A 16,718-nucleotide genomic window follows, 5' to 3' on the forward strand; every position below is an offset into this window, starting at 1 on the left:
GCAGCCCATCACTTCGGTTGGAAGCATGCCCACCCACCCAGAAAAAACAAAAAAGAATGCTGGGGGTGGTAAGGAGCATCCTGTGTAGCTAAAGGGAGTAGTGAAGAACGAAGAGTGTTTTGCCTGGGGATTCTGTGTGATGCGTTGCCTTTTAGGAGGGGTATTAGCTGTCTTGTTTTGGTGTGTTGTGTGTTTTGCCTTGATGTTGCGTGTAGTGTGTGTTTCTCTGAGCATCACCAATTTGCCTTCAGTAAAATGGGTATTTTATTATGCATTGTTAATCTTAACCATGGTTTGTTGAAACAAGCCAACTTTAAACCATAATTTATTGAAGGTGACTTGTTACAACAGATCATACTTAAAATTTAGCACATTTTGTCAAGATCTGGAAGTTGTAATAAACTGTTGTTAATCTAAAACAGAAATGGAAGCTTACAAATGCCTTATCGCAACCATGAAAGAGATGGGAATATTCTCAGAACGCTAAACCATGGTTTAGCATTATGTGCAAATGCTACCAGTATGAGTCACAGAAAGAATCTTCACTTCTAAACATGATATTTATTGCAATGAAAAATAGGTAAGAAGAGAGAGAGAGAGGGTGCCAAGAGCACTAAAAGCTAACTGCATTGCTCCAGACATACACATTATCCATTTCTGCATTTTCTATAGTGCTTCACTCCAGACAGACACACATTGCATCACTGGGGGTGCGATGCGATGCAGTTTGTGCTGGTGTGGTGCTGGAGAGGCCTACTTAGGTATTTCTCAAATTTTAAATGGTGCATCTTTCCTCCTGAAATCACTGTTCACTGCTGGGGGTGGGTGGGGAAAATGGGTACCTTGAGAAAAGGCATTGGGGAAGGATTGACTCTCCTCTCCACCCCTTGCAAATACTTTTAAGCAAGGGAAATAGTTGTCTGGAATCTCAGTCATGAACACCTCTCATCACATCTACTAGTTTTGGCCTTTAATAAAAAAAGATCTGAAGAACTTAACACATTTTCTCAAGTTGCCTTTTAAAAGATATTCCTCCAGGTGGCAGTGTTCTCATAAGATTTTAAACCTGTTTTTGGTGTTATATAGGAAGGTCAGCAAGTTTTTACTAATGACAGATTTTTGATGCACTTACAGGTTGGGTGAGGGCTAATAAATTATTATTTATTACTTTTCTATACTGTCCCATACCTGAAGCTCTCTGGGTGGTTTACAAAAGATTAAAACATTTTTTAAATCATTTTTTATTTAAGTTTTAACAAAATGAAACAAAAAACCAAGTGTAACTACATACCTCAAAGGCTGCATTTTCAAATATTACAATGTTCTAAATGAAAAAAGGGAAAAAGGAGTAAATTGCACATAAACGTCAGTGAAGGCAGACCAAATATCCCAATATGTCCATTCGTAAATGGCGCTTACAGTTCGCTCTTTCAAATGTTTCTAGTGTTGTTAGGTCTTTATTCCATTGCATTATAGGCGGTGAGCTTTTATCTTTCCAATGTTGTAGTATCAGTCTTAAAAACAATATGCAAAATTTGAAAACACACAACAGACAGTGCAAACAGAGACAACATAAATCTAAAAAGAAACTTCGAGAAATTCGCCAAACCATAAAAACAAATCCGGGATAGATTAAAACCCATCACATGCTCCTAAATGCCTGGGAAAAGTCTTGACCAGGTGATGAGAAGATAGCAATGTTGCTGCCAGGCAGGTGTCATTGGGCAGATCATCCCATAATTTGGGGGACACCACCATCAGGTTGTGGTTCTCTTGTTTAAATGGAAAATTGTGGTTGATAAGTTTCAGCTTTTCAAAAATGACTTTTGTTTACTTCTAAATATTGTTTACAGGTGCTTTGGGATGCTGCTAAGTCCAGGTCGAAATGTCAGAAACAGCGACATGCACTTACTAGATATGGTAATAATTGTCTTGTATCATTAGTAGAGTCTATGAGATACAGTTCATTTCACCCCCTTAACAGTGGTGTCATGATTCGGTCTTGCAAAATCCACCTGAATGTTGTTGTTGTTGTTGTTATTGTTGTTGTTATTATTATTATTATATTTGTATCCCGCCTTTTGCCCAATGCTGGGCCTCAAGGCGGCCTTACAAAGTTTAAAATATACATGGGGGGGGGACAAAACTATAAACATTTAAAATACACAACAAAATTATAAGACATTAACATAGATGGAGGGCCAGATTATTCTCCAAAGGCCTGCTGGAACAAAAAAGTTTTAGCCTGCTTCCAAAAGCCCATCAAGGAGGGAGTGTGCCTGTGAAGAAGGTGGGATTGAAAGAAGGGCTTCTCCAGAAGATCTCAAAGCATGGGCAGGCTCATAAGGGAGAATACGTTCTTTCAAATGTTAAATAGCTTCTCATGGAATCAGAAATAGAAATGTTTGTTTCTGTGTGAGAACATGTCTTTCGTCATGAGAACTAAAAACAGAGTTGGATTTTAAATGCTCGTGCTTTTAACGGTGTGTATTTCCCAGGATATGCTTCAGTTGTGTGATTTCTAGTTCACTAAAGGCAAAGATGAATATAACAATTATTTTAAGTGTAACTATTATTATTAAGCCATAAAGAAACTGTAGTTTTTTTTGCCTACCTGATTTAGTTCTCCAGAGAGTTGAACTAAAACAGGCATAATGCATGATATATAGAGTATTTTTTTAAAAATGTGCAGGGAGTGGTTTCTTGATACTTTTTCAAAACATTGTAAACGTTCCCATATTTTTTTGAAGTGATGTGGACTTTTTTATGGTATGTAAAGTCAAGAATTGTGGATTGTCTGTAAATTATGGCCTCAATTAGGCTGCTTAAATCTTAGGATCTAGCATTAATTTCTTTTTAAAAAAAGTCTGTTTTATCTAATGCTCTGCTCCAGGTATCGTTTTCAGGACTACTTAGTGCAGAAGCTTTGTTCAAAAATAATGTATTTCCGACTACCAGCTGCATATCTCACATGAAAGTCATATGCAAATGGACATTTGGAAATCACCTAGGTGATACTTTAATGCAGCTTAGATGAAACAGTTAAGACTCACTGAAGTTGATGGGAGTACTCATGAGGAATGTGCATAATTGCATCTTTATGTTAAAAAGACCCTTTAAATTTTGATTATTTTTCTGAAGGTAGATACTATCACTGATGTTCTTATTTTCACAGGCATCATGTATGATGCTTGTGATCTGCTAACTTCCATATGCATAAAATTTTCACCTGCATATGCAGCTGACAGCCGTAAGTACACTATTTTGGCTCCACCTGATATTATTTCTTCAGTAAACTGGGGGGAAATTGCTATTAAAATTAATCAAACTGTGGAAGCAGCTTATATTAAAAATGTCTATAGTTGTGTTTCAAAGGTGAATTTTTAAGCAGCCTCTGTTCCATGTGTACCTGATGGTTGTGCAGATATACAATTGAAAATTGAGACTCAATCTTGAAGAAAATGTTTGTGTTTTTAGGAGTCCATGGGGAAAAGCTCTGATGGAAAGGCTTACATTATTACTGGGATTTGGAATCCTACCACACCTACCTTTTTTGTTCTAAATGAAGAAACTCCTAAGGGTAAGTATTTTATTTCTTCTATTTACTGTATTTTTATCCTACTTTTAACACAATTATCGTCTCCCAAAGTGACTCACATTAATTAAGTAAAGAGAGAGAGGCCCTGCTGTCAGACTTACAAAGTAAAAAAAAGACTCGACACCCAAGTAAAGGGGAGTGTAGGGAAAAGGAAGAGGAGGAACTTAAGTTTTTTTTCAAGACTATAAGCAGTATTTAAATACTACTTGGATTCTTCATGCACTAAATTGGATCACAACATATAGAATTATTTATGAAGCACCAGAGCCTTGTGTGGCGCAGAGGGGTAAAGCAGCAGTTTCTGCAGCTGAAACTCTCCCCACGGCCTGAGTTTGATCCCAGCGGAAGCTGGTTTCAGGCAGCTGGCTTGGGTCGACTCAGCCTTCTATCCTCCCGAGGTCGGTAAAATGAGTACCCAGTTAGCTGGGGGAAAGGGAATAACGGCTGGGGAAGGCAACGGCAAACCACCCCGCTATAAGGCCTGCCAAGAAAATGTCAGCGAAAGCTGGCGTCCCTCCAAGAGTCAGTAATGACTCAGTGCTTGCACGAGAGGTTCCTTTCCTTCCTTTTCTTCAGCATTATAAGTTTGGTTAAAAAGAACTAACCATATGCATAGGCTTCCAATAAAAAAAAAGTGGGAAAGATGACAGTTAGGGAAAGGATGGAAGCAGAATAAGATCTCAACGAGCTCTGTTTTTGAGATCTGCCTAGCAACAGATAGTGCTCTCTGCCCATCTCCACCCTCACCCCTCCCTAAGCCGTGTGACCTGAAAACTTCCAGAGTGTGAAACCCCCACTCTTCCCATGGAGAGGCATAGCCACACAGGGTTTTAGTTCGGCTTTGGGTGCCTCCCCACGATGGAAATCTCTGTGAAATGTTGTCCCAGTCCTGCAAACTTTCAAGGGTTTAGATTGCCATTTTAGCCCTTTTGGGTGTTGGAGGCATTGCAGCACAGGGAATTCATTGTGCACTGGGTGCATCCCCATGACGGGCACCTGTGTATGAGAGTTGGCCCAGTCCTGCAAATGGTTAAAGGTATAGAGCTGCCACATCCTTTTGGGTGCAAAATGCCTTAGTAGAATTAAGGAAGCCCAGTTTTAAGGAGGCCAAATAAGCAAATTTTATGCCACTCAGCAGCTTCCTTTTATTTCTGTGTTGTTTGCTGCTAATTAGGTTGGAAAGGTTTGGACATTTGGGCTGTGGGATAGGAATAAGAAGTTGTGACAAGGGGGAGGGAAGGGAAAGGAAGATGAGCGAACAGTTTGTTTCAGCTCACTTTTCTGTGGAAAAAGCAATGTTGGGGTGAGATCAGTGGCATTATTTTTATTTATTTATTTATTTATTTATTACATTTTTATACCGCCCAATAGCTGAAGCTCTCTGGGCGGTTCACAAAAATTAAAACCATAATAAAACAACCAACAGGTTAAAAGCGCAAATACAAAATACGGTATAAAAAGCACAACCAGGATAAAACCATGCAGCAAAATTGATATAAGATTAAAATACAGAGTTAGAACAGTAACATTTAAATTTAAGTTAAAATTAAGTGTTAAAATACTGAGAGAATAAAAAGGTCTTCAGCTGGCGATGAAAGGAGTACAGTGTAGGCGCCAGGCAGACCTCTCTGGGGAGCTCATTCCACAACCAGAGAGCTTCGGCTATTGGGCGGGATAAAAATGTAATAAATAAATGAATAAATAAACCAGGCTGCCACAGCGGAGAAGGCCCTCCTCCTAGTAGCCACCTGCCTCGCTTCCTTTGGCAGGGGCTCACGGAGAAGGGCCCCTGTGGATGATCTTAAGGTCCGGGCAGGTATATATGGGAGGAGGCGTTGCTTCAAATAACCTGGCCCCAAACCATTTAGGGCTTTAAATGTCAATACCAGTACTTTGAATCGGGCCTGGACCTGGACTGGCAGCCAATGAAGTTGTAAAAGGACTGGCGTAATGTGGGCAGAAACAGAGGTTACAAAAACACACACCTTAGGGTGCAGCTGACCAATTAGGGATAGAACTTGACGTAGCTTCAGCGCAAAGGAAGCTGTGATACTCTCCCGGTCAAGCGGGAGGATTAGAGAGGGAGGAGGGGCGAGGGGGGAATAAACCGTGCTGCATAGCTTAATTGTGTGAGGGATCACAGTAGCTTATTTTCAAAATAAGCTACTGTGAATAGCTTATAAACCACCTTGGCTTAAAGTGACGTATGAGCCTGCCGTAAATGTGACTACATGTTTGAATCTATACAAGTGTAAGTTTTGTATTTAATATTGCTATTTTGATATTTTTATAGTAAAGAAACGAAGGACAGGTCTTGTCTGAGAAAGTGATTTCTGGAAATAGAAAATCTGTATTCTAAATCTAGGGTGAAGAATTTATTCTTACTCTAACATGGGATCTGAATATGTTGAGTCAAACGCCGGGTTTGCCTACATACTGATAACATATTTTGAGTGAACCTCTGAATAAGGGCATATACCACATGAGGTTCTTGGAGAGTTCCAGAGAAAAGGGGACAGCAGCTGAGAGGGCAGAGTATTATAAATTAGTGTAACTTAGAGCTTAAACAAGTGTTAAACACTGGCAGCAGATCTTAAATAGGAACTTAAATGAACACTGTTAGCAACACTTTCAAGAATCTCATCACAGAAGCATTTTTATTGCTTCTATAATATTTGTCAATAATTTTATGTAAAATTGTGCCTTTTGTGTCACAGATAAGCGTGTATACATGACTGTGGCTGTAGATATGGTGGTTACAGAAGTGGTAGAGCCAGTTCGCTTTCTGTTGGAGACGCTTGTACGTGTGTATCCTGCTAATGAGCGCTTCTGGTACTTCAGCAGAAAGTCTTACACAGAAACGTTCTACATGAAATTGAAACAGGTAGTGCTTTTTTTTTAAAAAAAAAAAAGTGGGGAAACAACTTAATGGGACAAATTGGAATAACACTTTACTGTTCAATTATTTGTTTCTGTATATTCCTCTCAAGCTGCATAAATGTGTAAATTAGGCCTCAGCAACTGGAAGCTCTGGATCAAATGGCATCTGGTCCTCAGTTGCCAACCTAGAGGTGAAAAAGGGGTACACTCAGAGAGGGACCAATATCCTTGGTTGTAGGAATAATTGGCAAACATAAGGTTGAGACATTGACCTGCCACCTCTATTCACTTCTCAGAGTGACTCTTCAGGAAAACTAGTGGCTGGCCAGGGGTGTAAATGAATGAAGCAGTTCAATTGCTACAATCCAGTAGGAGTGTTGCATAAATTATGCCAGTACAAGTGCAGCAGAGTTCAATTTTGATACACTTGAGAAAGATCACAGGCGAAGCGTTGGACTAACAGATTTTATTCTTGAGAATAAGGTGACCTCCTGGCGCTATTGCTCCTAAATCAGGGTCACACTGCACTGGAGCGAAACAGTAGCATATATACATCCAGGTGTTACACGTCATTAATCCACATCTCATTGGTCCACATCACCTGTCACGTCACCCAGGCATGCGTTGTCACATACATAAAGTAGTCAGAAGGAGAATTGCAGCCAAAAAATACCTGGCCGCCGCCATTACCATGTGCGTTGTTTACCTGCTCCCAGGTGTCCTTTGCGTTGCATGCCTGCATTCCCACACGTAGCCCTTTTCCTAATAAGGTGGTGTATCCAGGAAAACAGCTGTAGGGATTCAGTTGGTTTTAACTGGTCAGTGTCAGCAAGGCTAATTGGGGTTGGGAATGTGCCTACATGACATTTACCTAAAGCTGAATGGAACTGTAATGGAGGAAGAATACCTTCCCATTGCGGCCATCATTCCAGCGTACATCCCCCTAAAACATTCCAGGTATTTATCCCTGCCAATATTGTGCAATGCTGGATCCTTATGGCTAATTTCCGTGTGTTTAAAGAGGAAAAGAAAGATGATAATTTGACACCTTTTTCCAAATATATATGTGAATATAAGCAGAGCCTATATTTACTTATCCAGACAGAATTGACGACCATAGGATATATGTTCAAATTCAGCAAGAGCAGTAAGTTCTTCAAACTTCTGAATGATATGTGGTAGGTGTTTATTCTTCCAGAGTGGAAGTATCTCCTTTTGCAACTGTTAGGTCTCTCAAAGTTCGTTTTTGCTGTCCATTTGTTAATCCCCATATCACAGGAATATAATTTAAAAAACATGGATCAATTATCATAGATTTTTCAAGAACAAAAGAGCATGTTCATTAATTTATATAGGCTGGATTATGCTGATTTACCTGTTTTCCACACCACATACTGTGTTCAGTTCTTACATTCTTTAAAGCTTTTAAACTATTTTATTTATTTATTTATTTATTTATTACATTTTTATACCGCCCAATAGCCGAAGCTCTCTGGGCGGTTCACAAAAATTAAAATCATCATAAAACAACCAACAAGTTAAAAATACAAATACAAAATACAATATAAAAAGCACAACCAGGATAAAACCATGCAGCAAAATTGATATAAGGTTAAAATACAGAGTTAAAACAGTATAATTTAAATTTAAGTTAAAATTAAGTGTTAAAATACTGAGTGAATAAAAAGGTCTTCAGCTGGCGACGAAAGGAGTACAGTGTAGGCGCCAGGCGGACCTCTCTGGGGAGCTCATTCCACAACCGGGGTGCCACAGCGGAGAAAGCCCTCCTCCTAGTAGCCACCTGCCTCACTTCCTTTGGCAGGGGCTCACGGAGAAGGGCCCCTGTAGATGATCTTAAGGTCCGGGTAGGTACATATGGGAGGAGGCGTTCCTTCAAATAACCTGGCCCCAAACCGTTTAGGGCTTTAAATGTCAATACCAGCACTTTGAATCGGGCCCGGACCTGGACTGGCAGCCAATGAAGTTGTAAAAGGACTGGCGTAATGTGATCTCGCCAGCCAGTCCCTGTTAGTAAACGGGCTGCCCTGTTTTGTACCAGCTGAAGCTTCCGGACCGTTTTCAAAGGCAGCCCCACGTATAACGCATTGCAGTAATCCAAACGAGAGGTTATCAGAGCATGGATAACTGTAGCTAGGCTATCACTGTCCAGATAAGGGTGCAGTTGGTATATCAGCCTAAGCTGATAGAAGGTGCTCTTTGCCACTGAGTTCACCTGTGCCTCAAGTGACAGTTCTGGATCGAAGAGCACCCCCAAACTACGGACCCGATCCTTTAGGGAGAGTGCAACCCCGTCCAGGACAGGGCAAACATCACCTCGCCGGACAAATGAACCACCCGCTAACAGTACCTCCGTCTTGTCTGGATTGAGTCTCAGTTTGTTAGCCCTCATCCAGTCCATTACCGTGCCCAGGCACTGGTTCAGAACAGTCACTGCCTCACCTGGGTTTGATGAAAAGGAAAGGTAGAGCTGGGTGTCATCCGCATATTGATGACACCTCAGTCCACATCTCCGGATAACCTCCCCCAGCGGCTTCATGTATATGTTAAACAGCATAGGGGATAAAATAGAGCCCTGCGGAACCCCATGGCTTAGGAGCCACGGCACAGAGCAATAATCCCCCAGCACCACCTTCTGGAATCGGCCATCCAAGTAGGAGCGGAACCACTGCAACGCAGTACCTCCAACTCCCAGTTCAGACAACCTATCCAGAAGGATACCATGGTCGATGGTATCGAAGGCCGCTGAGAGGTCCAGGAGAACCAACAGGGTCGCACTCCCCCTGTCTCTCTCCCGACAGAGGTCATCCCACAGGGCGACCAAGGCAGTTTCTGTTCCAAAACCAGGCCTGAAACCCGATTGAAATGGATCTAGATAATCCGTTTCATTCAAGAGTGCCTGGAGTTGTCCTGCAACCACCCGCTCAAGCACCTTGCCCAGGAAAGGGATATTAGCCACCGGCCTGTAGTTGTTTACATCTTCCGGGTCCAGATTAGGCTTCTTCAGGAGTGGTCTAATTACCGCCTCTTTTAAAGAGGCCGGCACCACTCCCTCTCTCAAGGAGGCATTTACAACCTCCTGGACCCAGCCGGCGATCCCCTCCTTATTTGATGTAATGAGCCACGAGGGGCAAGGGTCAAGCACACAGGTGGTCGACCGGACTTGGCCAAGCACCTTGTCCACATCCTCGGGCCTCAATAACTGAAACTCATCCAATAAAACTGAGCCGGACGGCGCTCTGAACGCCTCTACTAGTGGTGCTGCATTAAGTGTGGTGTCCAATTCATGACGAATCTGAGCGACTTTATCTTCAAAGTGCCGTGCAAACTCGTCACAGCGTGCTACCGAGGGTTCAACTATCTCACGCCCTGGCCCAGAGTGTAACAGGCCACGAACCACTCGGAAAAGCTCCGCCGGACGACACCGAGAAGACGCAATGCTGGTGGAAAAGAACTGCCTCTTTGCCACCCTCACCGCCACAGAGTAGGCTCGATAGTGAGCTCTAGCCCGTGTTCGATCAGACCCAGCACGAGTTTTCCTCCACCTGCGTTCTAGCCGTCTCCCCTCTTGCTTCATCGCCCTCAGCTCAGATGTATACCAAGGAGCTGACCGGGCTCTGCTCAGAGGGAGAGGACGCTTGGGCGCGATCGTGTCAACCGCCCGAGTCATCTCTGCATTCCACAGAGCGACCTGGGCTTCGACAGGAGCACCGGCCATATCAGCAGGAAAATCCCCCAGAGCCCTCTGGAATCCATTGGAGTCCATTAGCCTCCGGGGGCGGACCATTTTAATAGGCCCCCCACCCTTGCAGAGGGGAAAGGCCGCCGAGAGTCTAAACCTCAGTAGGAAGTGATCCGACCATGACAAGGGGGTAGATGTTAGTTCCCCCACTTCCAGATCACCATCCTCCTGTCCAGTCGAGAAAACCAGATCAAGTGTGTGTCCCTTTGCATGTGTTGGGCCGATGACATGTTGAGACAGCCCCATGGTTGTCATGGCAGCCATGAAGTCCTGAGCCGCTCCGGATACAGCAGCCTCGGCATGGAAGTTGAGATCCCCCAGAACCACCATCCTGGGGGTCCTCAACACCAGGTCCGAGACAACCTCCGTCAGCTCAGGCAGGGAGACTGTTGGGCAGCGGGGTGGACGGTACACCAGCAGAATCCCTAATCTGTCTCGAGTACCCAACACACAGTACAAACACTCCAGACCAGCACTCGACTGAACAGGAAGCCTAGAGAGGGAGATTGTATTCCTATAGACCACGGCAACCCCCCCTCCCCGGCCCTCGAGTCTGTGCTGGTGCTGCACCGAGTACCCAGGAGGGCAGAGCTGGGTGAGAGCAACCCCACCCAGTTCACCCACCCAGGTCTCAGTGATGCATACCAGGTCAGCCCCCTCATCCACAATCAAATCATGGATGAGGGAGATTTTATTCTGGACTGACCTGGCGTTCAGCAGCAGCACCACCAGACCCGAGAGCAAGCTGATATGGCCACCAGGAACTATCCGGTTGGGGTAGGAACCAGAAGAGGGAATAGCTGTAAGGAATCTATCCCCTCTTCTCCTCATCTGGCCTGTTCCTCCCCTAGCACCATACCTCCCCCTACCCGTGACCACAGTTATGTGGGCATCCCCGTATCCCCCAGAGCTCCCCAGGCACATATTAAAAAGTAATTAAAATGTATTTTACAATTTGCTGCTGGTTGGCTGGTTGGAGATCTTGCAGGTGCAGTAGTATGGTCTCTCCTATGTGCGCCGCAAAGTGCGGCGCCAAGTGCGCACTCGGCGCCGCACTCTGCGCGTCGCCGAGGCGCGCGCCGAGGCGCAGCCTCTGGCAGGCTGCAGATGTACCTGTTAGGGAGAGGTGGAGCACTCAGTCAGCTGACGCCCAGCAGGTGAGGGGAGAGACTGCAGAGGGAAGCCCCAGCAGTCCCTGTTCTTCTTTCCCCCCCACCAGCCAAACACACCCCACCTTCCCAGCCTCTGGCAGGCTGCAGATGTACCTGTTAGGGAGAGGTGGAGCACTCAGTCAGCTGACGCCCAGCAGGTGAGGGGAGAGACTGCAGAGGGAAGCCCCAGCAGTCCCTGTTCTTCTTTCCCCCCCACCAGCCAAACACACCCCACCTTCCCAGCCTCTGGCAGGCTGCAGATGTACCTGTTAGGGAGAGGTGGAGCACTCAGTCAGCTGACGCCCAGCAGGTGAGGGGAGAGACTGCAGAGGGAAGCCCCAGCAGTCCCTGTTCTTCTTTCCCCCCCACCAGCCAAACACACCCCACCTTCCCAGCCTCTGGCAGGCTGCAGATGTACCTGTTAGGGAGAGGTGGAGCACTCAGTCAGCTGACGCCCAGCAGGTGAGGGGAGAGACTGCAGAGGGAAGCCCCAGCAGTCCCTGTTCTTCTTTCCCCCCCACCAGCCAAACACACCCCACCTTCCCAGCCTCTGGCAGGCTGCAGATGTACCTGTTAGGGAGAGGTGGAGCACTCAGTCAGCTGACGCCCAGCAGGTGAGGGGAGAGACTGCAGAGGGAAGCCCCAGCAGTCCCTGTTCTTCTTTCCCCCCCACCAGCCAAACACACCCCACCTTCCCAGCCTCTGGCAGGCTGCAGATGTACCTGTTAGGGAGAGGTGGAGCACTCAGTCAGCTGACGCCCAGCAGGTGAGGGGAGAGACTGCAGAGGGAAGCCCCAGCAGTCCCTGTTCTTCTTTCCCCCCCACCACTAACCACAATACTGGCTTAGTGGAGTCAAACTAACAGAACTTTGTATATTTCTCACTACAATTCCAGTACTAGATTATTATAATTTTTTAAAAAACTGTTTTCTTGTTTAATTCTTATACAGAAAATATAAAACAATAACCAATGGAAAGATTGCTTTAATCAAAAATTATTAATACAGGTCAGAGAAAGAGCTGTTTGGATTGAAATGGGTTTTCTGTTACATATTTAGTGTGAAGGGAAAAGTCACACAAATGCTGGGGATGCAATTTATGAAGTCTTGAGTCTGCACCGACATTCAGAGAGAGAGGAAGAACCAGTCAGTCCTCAAGACGATGATGCTGATGAGGGTAAGGGTAAAATTTACTACTACAATTCCTATCAGAGCTATAATAAAAACTTTAAATGCTGTTGTTCATAAATATGCTTGCTGAGGGATTTACTTCAAACAGGAGAGGTGTATAATTTGCAAACAATAAATGTTAATTAGTAAACCAGTAAATGCAGTCTGTCTCCAGTATTTTCCTTTCAATTTGTCTGCACACCTCTGCCATGATTGACTCGGGGATTGTCAGTACATTCATGGACACAACATTTGCCTGGGGACAAAAGATCCTAATTCAGATGCAGGCAGCACCTGCAATGCTGACTGACTGTTATCTTTGGGTTTTGTAACACAATATAGTACACTGTTGGGATTAAGGTTTGGCCACCACCACAAAGCAACCCATTTTATACTGCCTCCACGCACCTTCCCTGCACAGTATACATTTTGGGTATGTGTTTACTGGCTCAGCATAATACAGACCTTCTCTGGATCAGCCCCAAAGCTTCATTTTCAGTTAGTATGCCAGAAGTCCCCAAGCCAGTGAGCACATGTGGAATAAATATATCTGCCGTTGGTGGGGTGGAGGAGGCTTGCCCATTCTCAAAATAGGGGCTATGGGTTGTGTGGCTAGTCACAAACTGCCCATTTCACAGAAGGCAAACTAAGAAGGCTAAAAGAAGAGTAACTCCCTGAGAGCCTAAATATAAAGCAGAAGTGGCTACTAGGAGGAGGGCTTTCTCCGCTGTGGCACCCCGGCTGTAGAATGAGCTCCCCAGAGAGGTTTGCTTGGCGCCTACAGTGTACGCCTTTCGTCGCCAGCTGAAGACCTTTTTATTTTCTCAGCATTTTAACACCTAATTTAAATTAAATTTAAACTTTGCTGTTTTAATTCTATATTTTAACCTATATCAATTTTTGCTGCGTGGTTTTAATCCTGGTTGTGCTTTTTATATTGTATTTTGTATTATTATTATTTATTTATTTATTTATTTATTTATATAGCACCATCAATGTACATGGTGCTGTACAGAGTAAAACAGTAAATAGCAAGACCCTGCCGCATAGGCTTACATCCTAATAAAATCATAATAAAACAATAAGGAGGGGAAGAGAATGCAAACAGGCACAGGGTAGGGTAAACAGGCACTGGGTAGGGTAAAACTAACAGTATAAAGTCAGAACAAAATCAAGTTTTAAAAGCTTTAGGAAAAAGAAAAGTTTTTAGCTGAGCTTTAAAAGCTGCGGTTGAACTTGTAGTTCTCAAATGTTCTGGAAGAGCGTTCCAGGCATAAGGGGCAGCAGAAGAAAATGGACGAAGCCGGGCAAGGGAAGTAGAGACCCTTGGGCAGGTGAGAAACATGGCATCTGAGGAGCGAAGAGCACGAGCGGGGCAATAGTGTGAGATGAGAGAGGAGAGATAGGAAGGAGCTAGACTGTGAAAAGCTTTGTAGGTCAACAGGAGAAGTTTATATTGGATTCTGAAGTGAATTGGAAGCCAATGAAGAGATTTCAGAAGTGGAGTTACATGGTCAGAGCGGCGAGCCAAGAAGATGATCTTAGCAGCAGAGTGGTGAACAGAAACCAACGGACTGATGTGAGAAGAAGGAAGGCCAGTGAGAAGAAGGTTGCAGTAGTCCAACTGAGAAAGAACCAATGCATGAACAAGAGTCTTGGCAGAAGAGACAGACAAAAATGATCGAATCCTGGCAATATTATAGAGGAAAAAACGACAGGATTTAGCTACTGCCTCAATATGAGGAATAAAGGAGAGCGAGGAATCAAATATAAAGCCAAGACTACGAGCTTCCTTGACCGGAGTAAGTGTAACATCATTGACAGTAAGAGAGAATGAGAGATGAGGAGAAGGTTTAGGAGGAAAAACAAGCAATTCAGTCTTTGCCATATTAAGTTTCAAACGACGATGAAGCAACCAAGCTGAGATATCTGAAAGACATGCCGAGATACGATTGTGAACATCAGGAGAAAGATCCGGAGGTGAAAGATATAATTGTGTATCATCGGCATACAGATGATATTGGAGGCCATGAGATTGAATAAGATTATCCAAGGGCAACATGTATAAAGAAAACAACAACGGACCAAGCACTGAGCCTTGCGGAACCCCTACTGAAAGGGGAAAAGAAGAAGACGAGCTGCCATTAGCCAATACGCTGAAAGAGCGACCCGCTAGATAGGAGGCAAACCAGTTATAGACAGAGCCACAAAATCCAAGGTCATGAAGGGAATCTAAAAGAAGATCATGATCAACCGTGTCAAAGGCTGCAGTTAGATCAAGGAGAATAAGAACGGAATAATGGCCTTTAGACTTGGCAGTAAGAAGATCATTGGTAATCTTAGTAAGGGCTGTTTCAGTGGAATGTAAAGGACGGAATCCAGATTGAAAAGGATCCAGAGCAGAGTTACTAGAAAGAAAATCAAGACACCGAGAGTAGACCACACGCTCCAGGATCTTTGAAACAAACGGCAACAAAGAGACAGGTCGGTAGTTAGACAGAGATAGCCTATCAAGAGTAGGTTTCTTGAGAATAGGAGAGACTGTAGCATGTTTAAAAGCAGAAGGAAATGAACCAGAGGACAGAGAAAAATTAATAATATGAAGCAAGGAAGGGAGGATAGCAGGGATAAGATTAATAACGACACGAGAAGGAATCGGATCACGAGAACAAGTGGAAGGCTTCGAAGAGCGCAGTATTGTAGACAGTTCATCAGCTGTGACCGAAGGAAACGCAGAGAAATTTGCAGGAGGAACTGACAGATGAGGAACAGGAACTGGAAGAGGAGCAGAGCTGGCCAGATCAGAGCGGATAGTTTGGATTTTAGCATTGAAAAAAGAGGCAAAGTTATTAGCAGACAGAGAGGCGGGGAGAGATGGTGGATTAGGCTTCAGAAGAGAATTGAAGGATGCAAAGAGCCGCTGAGGATGCCTAGCATTTGACTGGATCAACGTTGAGCAATACTGCTGTTTGGCCAATGAAATGGCAGAAGAGAAAGAGGAGAGTACAAATTTGTAATGGACAAAGTCCGCCCAGTCCCTGGTCCTACGCCAAAGGCGTTCAGCTGCCCGGGAACAAGAGCGAAGGTAGCGGAGGAAAGAGGTGAGCCATGGTTGGGGTTGAGAAGGGCGAACTTCGTCGGTACCGATGAGCCCGGTACCAAGCACTTCGGTACCGAGGCATCCGACAGGGCACAGGAGCCCGATGTCGAGCCTTTCATTGCAAAGGTCTCCTCCGGAACCGATAAGCCCGATACCGAGGCTATCACTACCGAGACCATTTTCGATACCGAGATAGGCGACACCATCCGCACCACCGGTATCGAATTCTCCGCCCCAGGCAGGGCACGGTATCGGCTCACCGATACTTTCTCCACTGCAGATCATCATGGTGCCGACAGATGATCCCAGCGTAAGAGCATCGATTTTGGAAGGCGAAATTAGAGGTTCCTCCCTGGATAATACCGTACCTGATCAGGGTCCCAGTTCCCCTCGGTACCGAGAGGAACCACAGCCCATCGATACCGATGGAATGTCGGTACCGACAAGTGCCCCAGCAAACGCCGGTCGATATCGAAGGCTATCGATACTGATATACGCCTCCTTACAGATACGACTGGGCTCGTTCACCAGCTTTAGCTCATTCAGGTCCTCAATATATGACCTATGACGAGCGACATCTGTCCCCTCCAAGAATGTGGGACTATTATGCTGATTGGCAACCTCCCTAGTATCCTCCGTATTATTACGAGGATTGGAGACACAGAAGGCACCAAGATTACTATTATCAGTATCCGTAGGAACGGCAGCACGAGCCGTACCCGCGTTTCTGCCAACCACCCTCCAAAGCGATCTTCCCTCCATCCCTCCCAGAGGATGTCTTGGCCATGCCACCGCCGCCTCTACCATCGGTACCGAAGCGGCTCCGCAACCAATGCAAACGGCAGTACCAACTGCTTCGGTACCATCGGAAGCATTGCAAACGTTGCCTACATCAGACATGGGACTGGATGTTCCATCGGAGGAGGATTACTAATCGGACTCCTCACAAGATACATCACCACCAGATGACCTCGTGGTCACTGCAGACGTGGTGTCCCCTTCAGAGGACTTAGCACACTTTACTGATAAGGTACAAAGAATGGCAAGGTCCCTAGGGGCT

The 16,718-nt window shown here is 44.8% G+C and overlaps 1 protein-coding gene across 3 annotated transcripts in view; it reads left to right on the forward strand.

The window, feature by feature from the left end:
• The window catches only part of RABGAP1L (RAB GTPase activating protein 1 like), a 206,038-nt gene that overhangs the window by 23,140 nt on the left and 166,180 nt on the right, over positions 1-16,718 (forward strand). For 2 of the 3 annotated variants that reach the window (XM_063133853.1, XM_063133843.1), the window contains exons 8-11: positions 1,854-1,920; positions 3,478-3,580; positions 6,316-6,482; positions 12,448-12,565. The exons of the other annotated variant lie outside the window; for it this stretch is intronic. In XM_063133853.1, coding sequence (XP_062989923.1) covers positions 1,854-1,920; positions 3,478-3,580; positions 6,316-6,482; positions 12,448-12,565 — 455 coding nt within the window. The remainder of the gene's footprint in view (positions 1-1,853; positions 1,921-3,477; positions 3,581-6,315; positions 6,483-12,447; positions 12,566-16,718) is intronic. 3 annotated transcript variants of the gene reach the window in all.

This window comes from Elgaria multicarinata, chromosome 1, assembly GCF_023053635.1.
Source record: "Elgaria multicarinata webbii isolate HBS135686 ecotype San Diego chromosome 1, rElgMul1.1.pri, whole genome shotgun sequence".
NCBI lineage: Eukaryota > Metazoa > Chordata > Lepidosauria > Squamata > Anguidae > Elgaria > Elgaria multicarinata.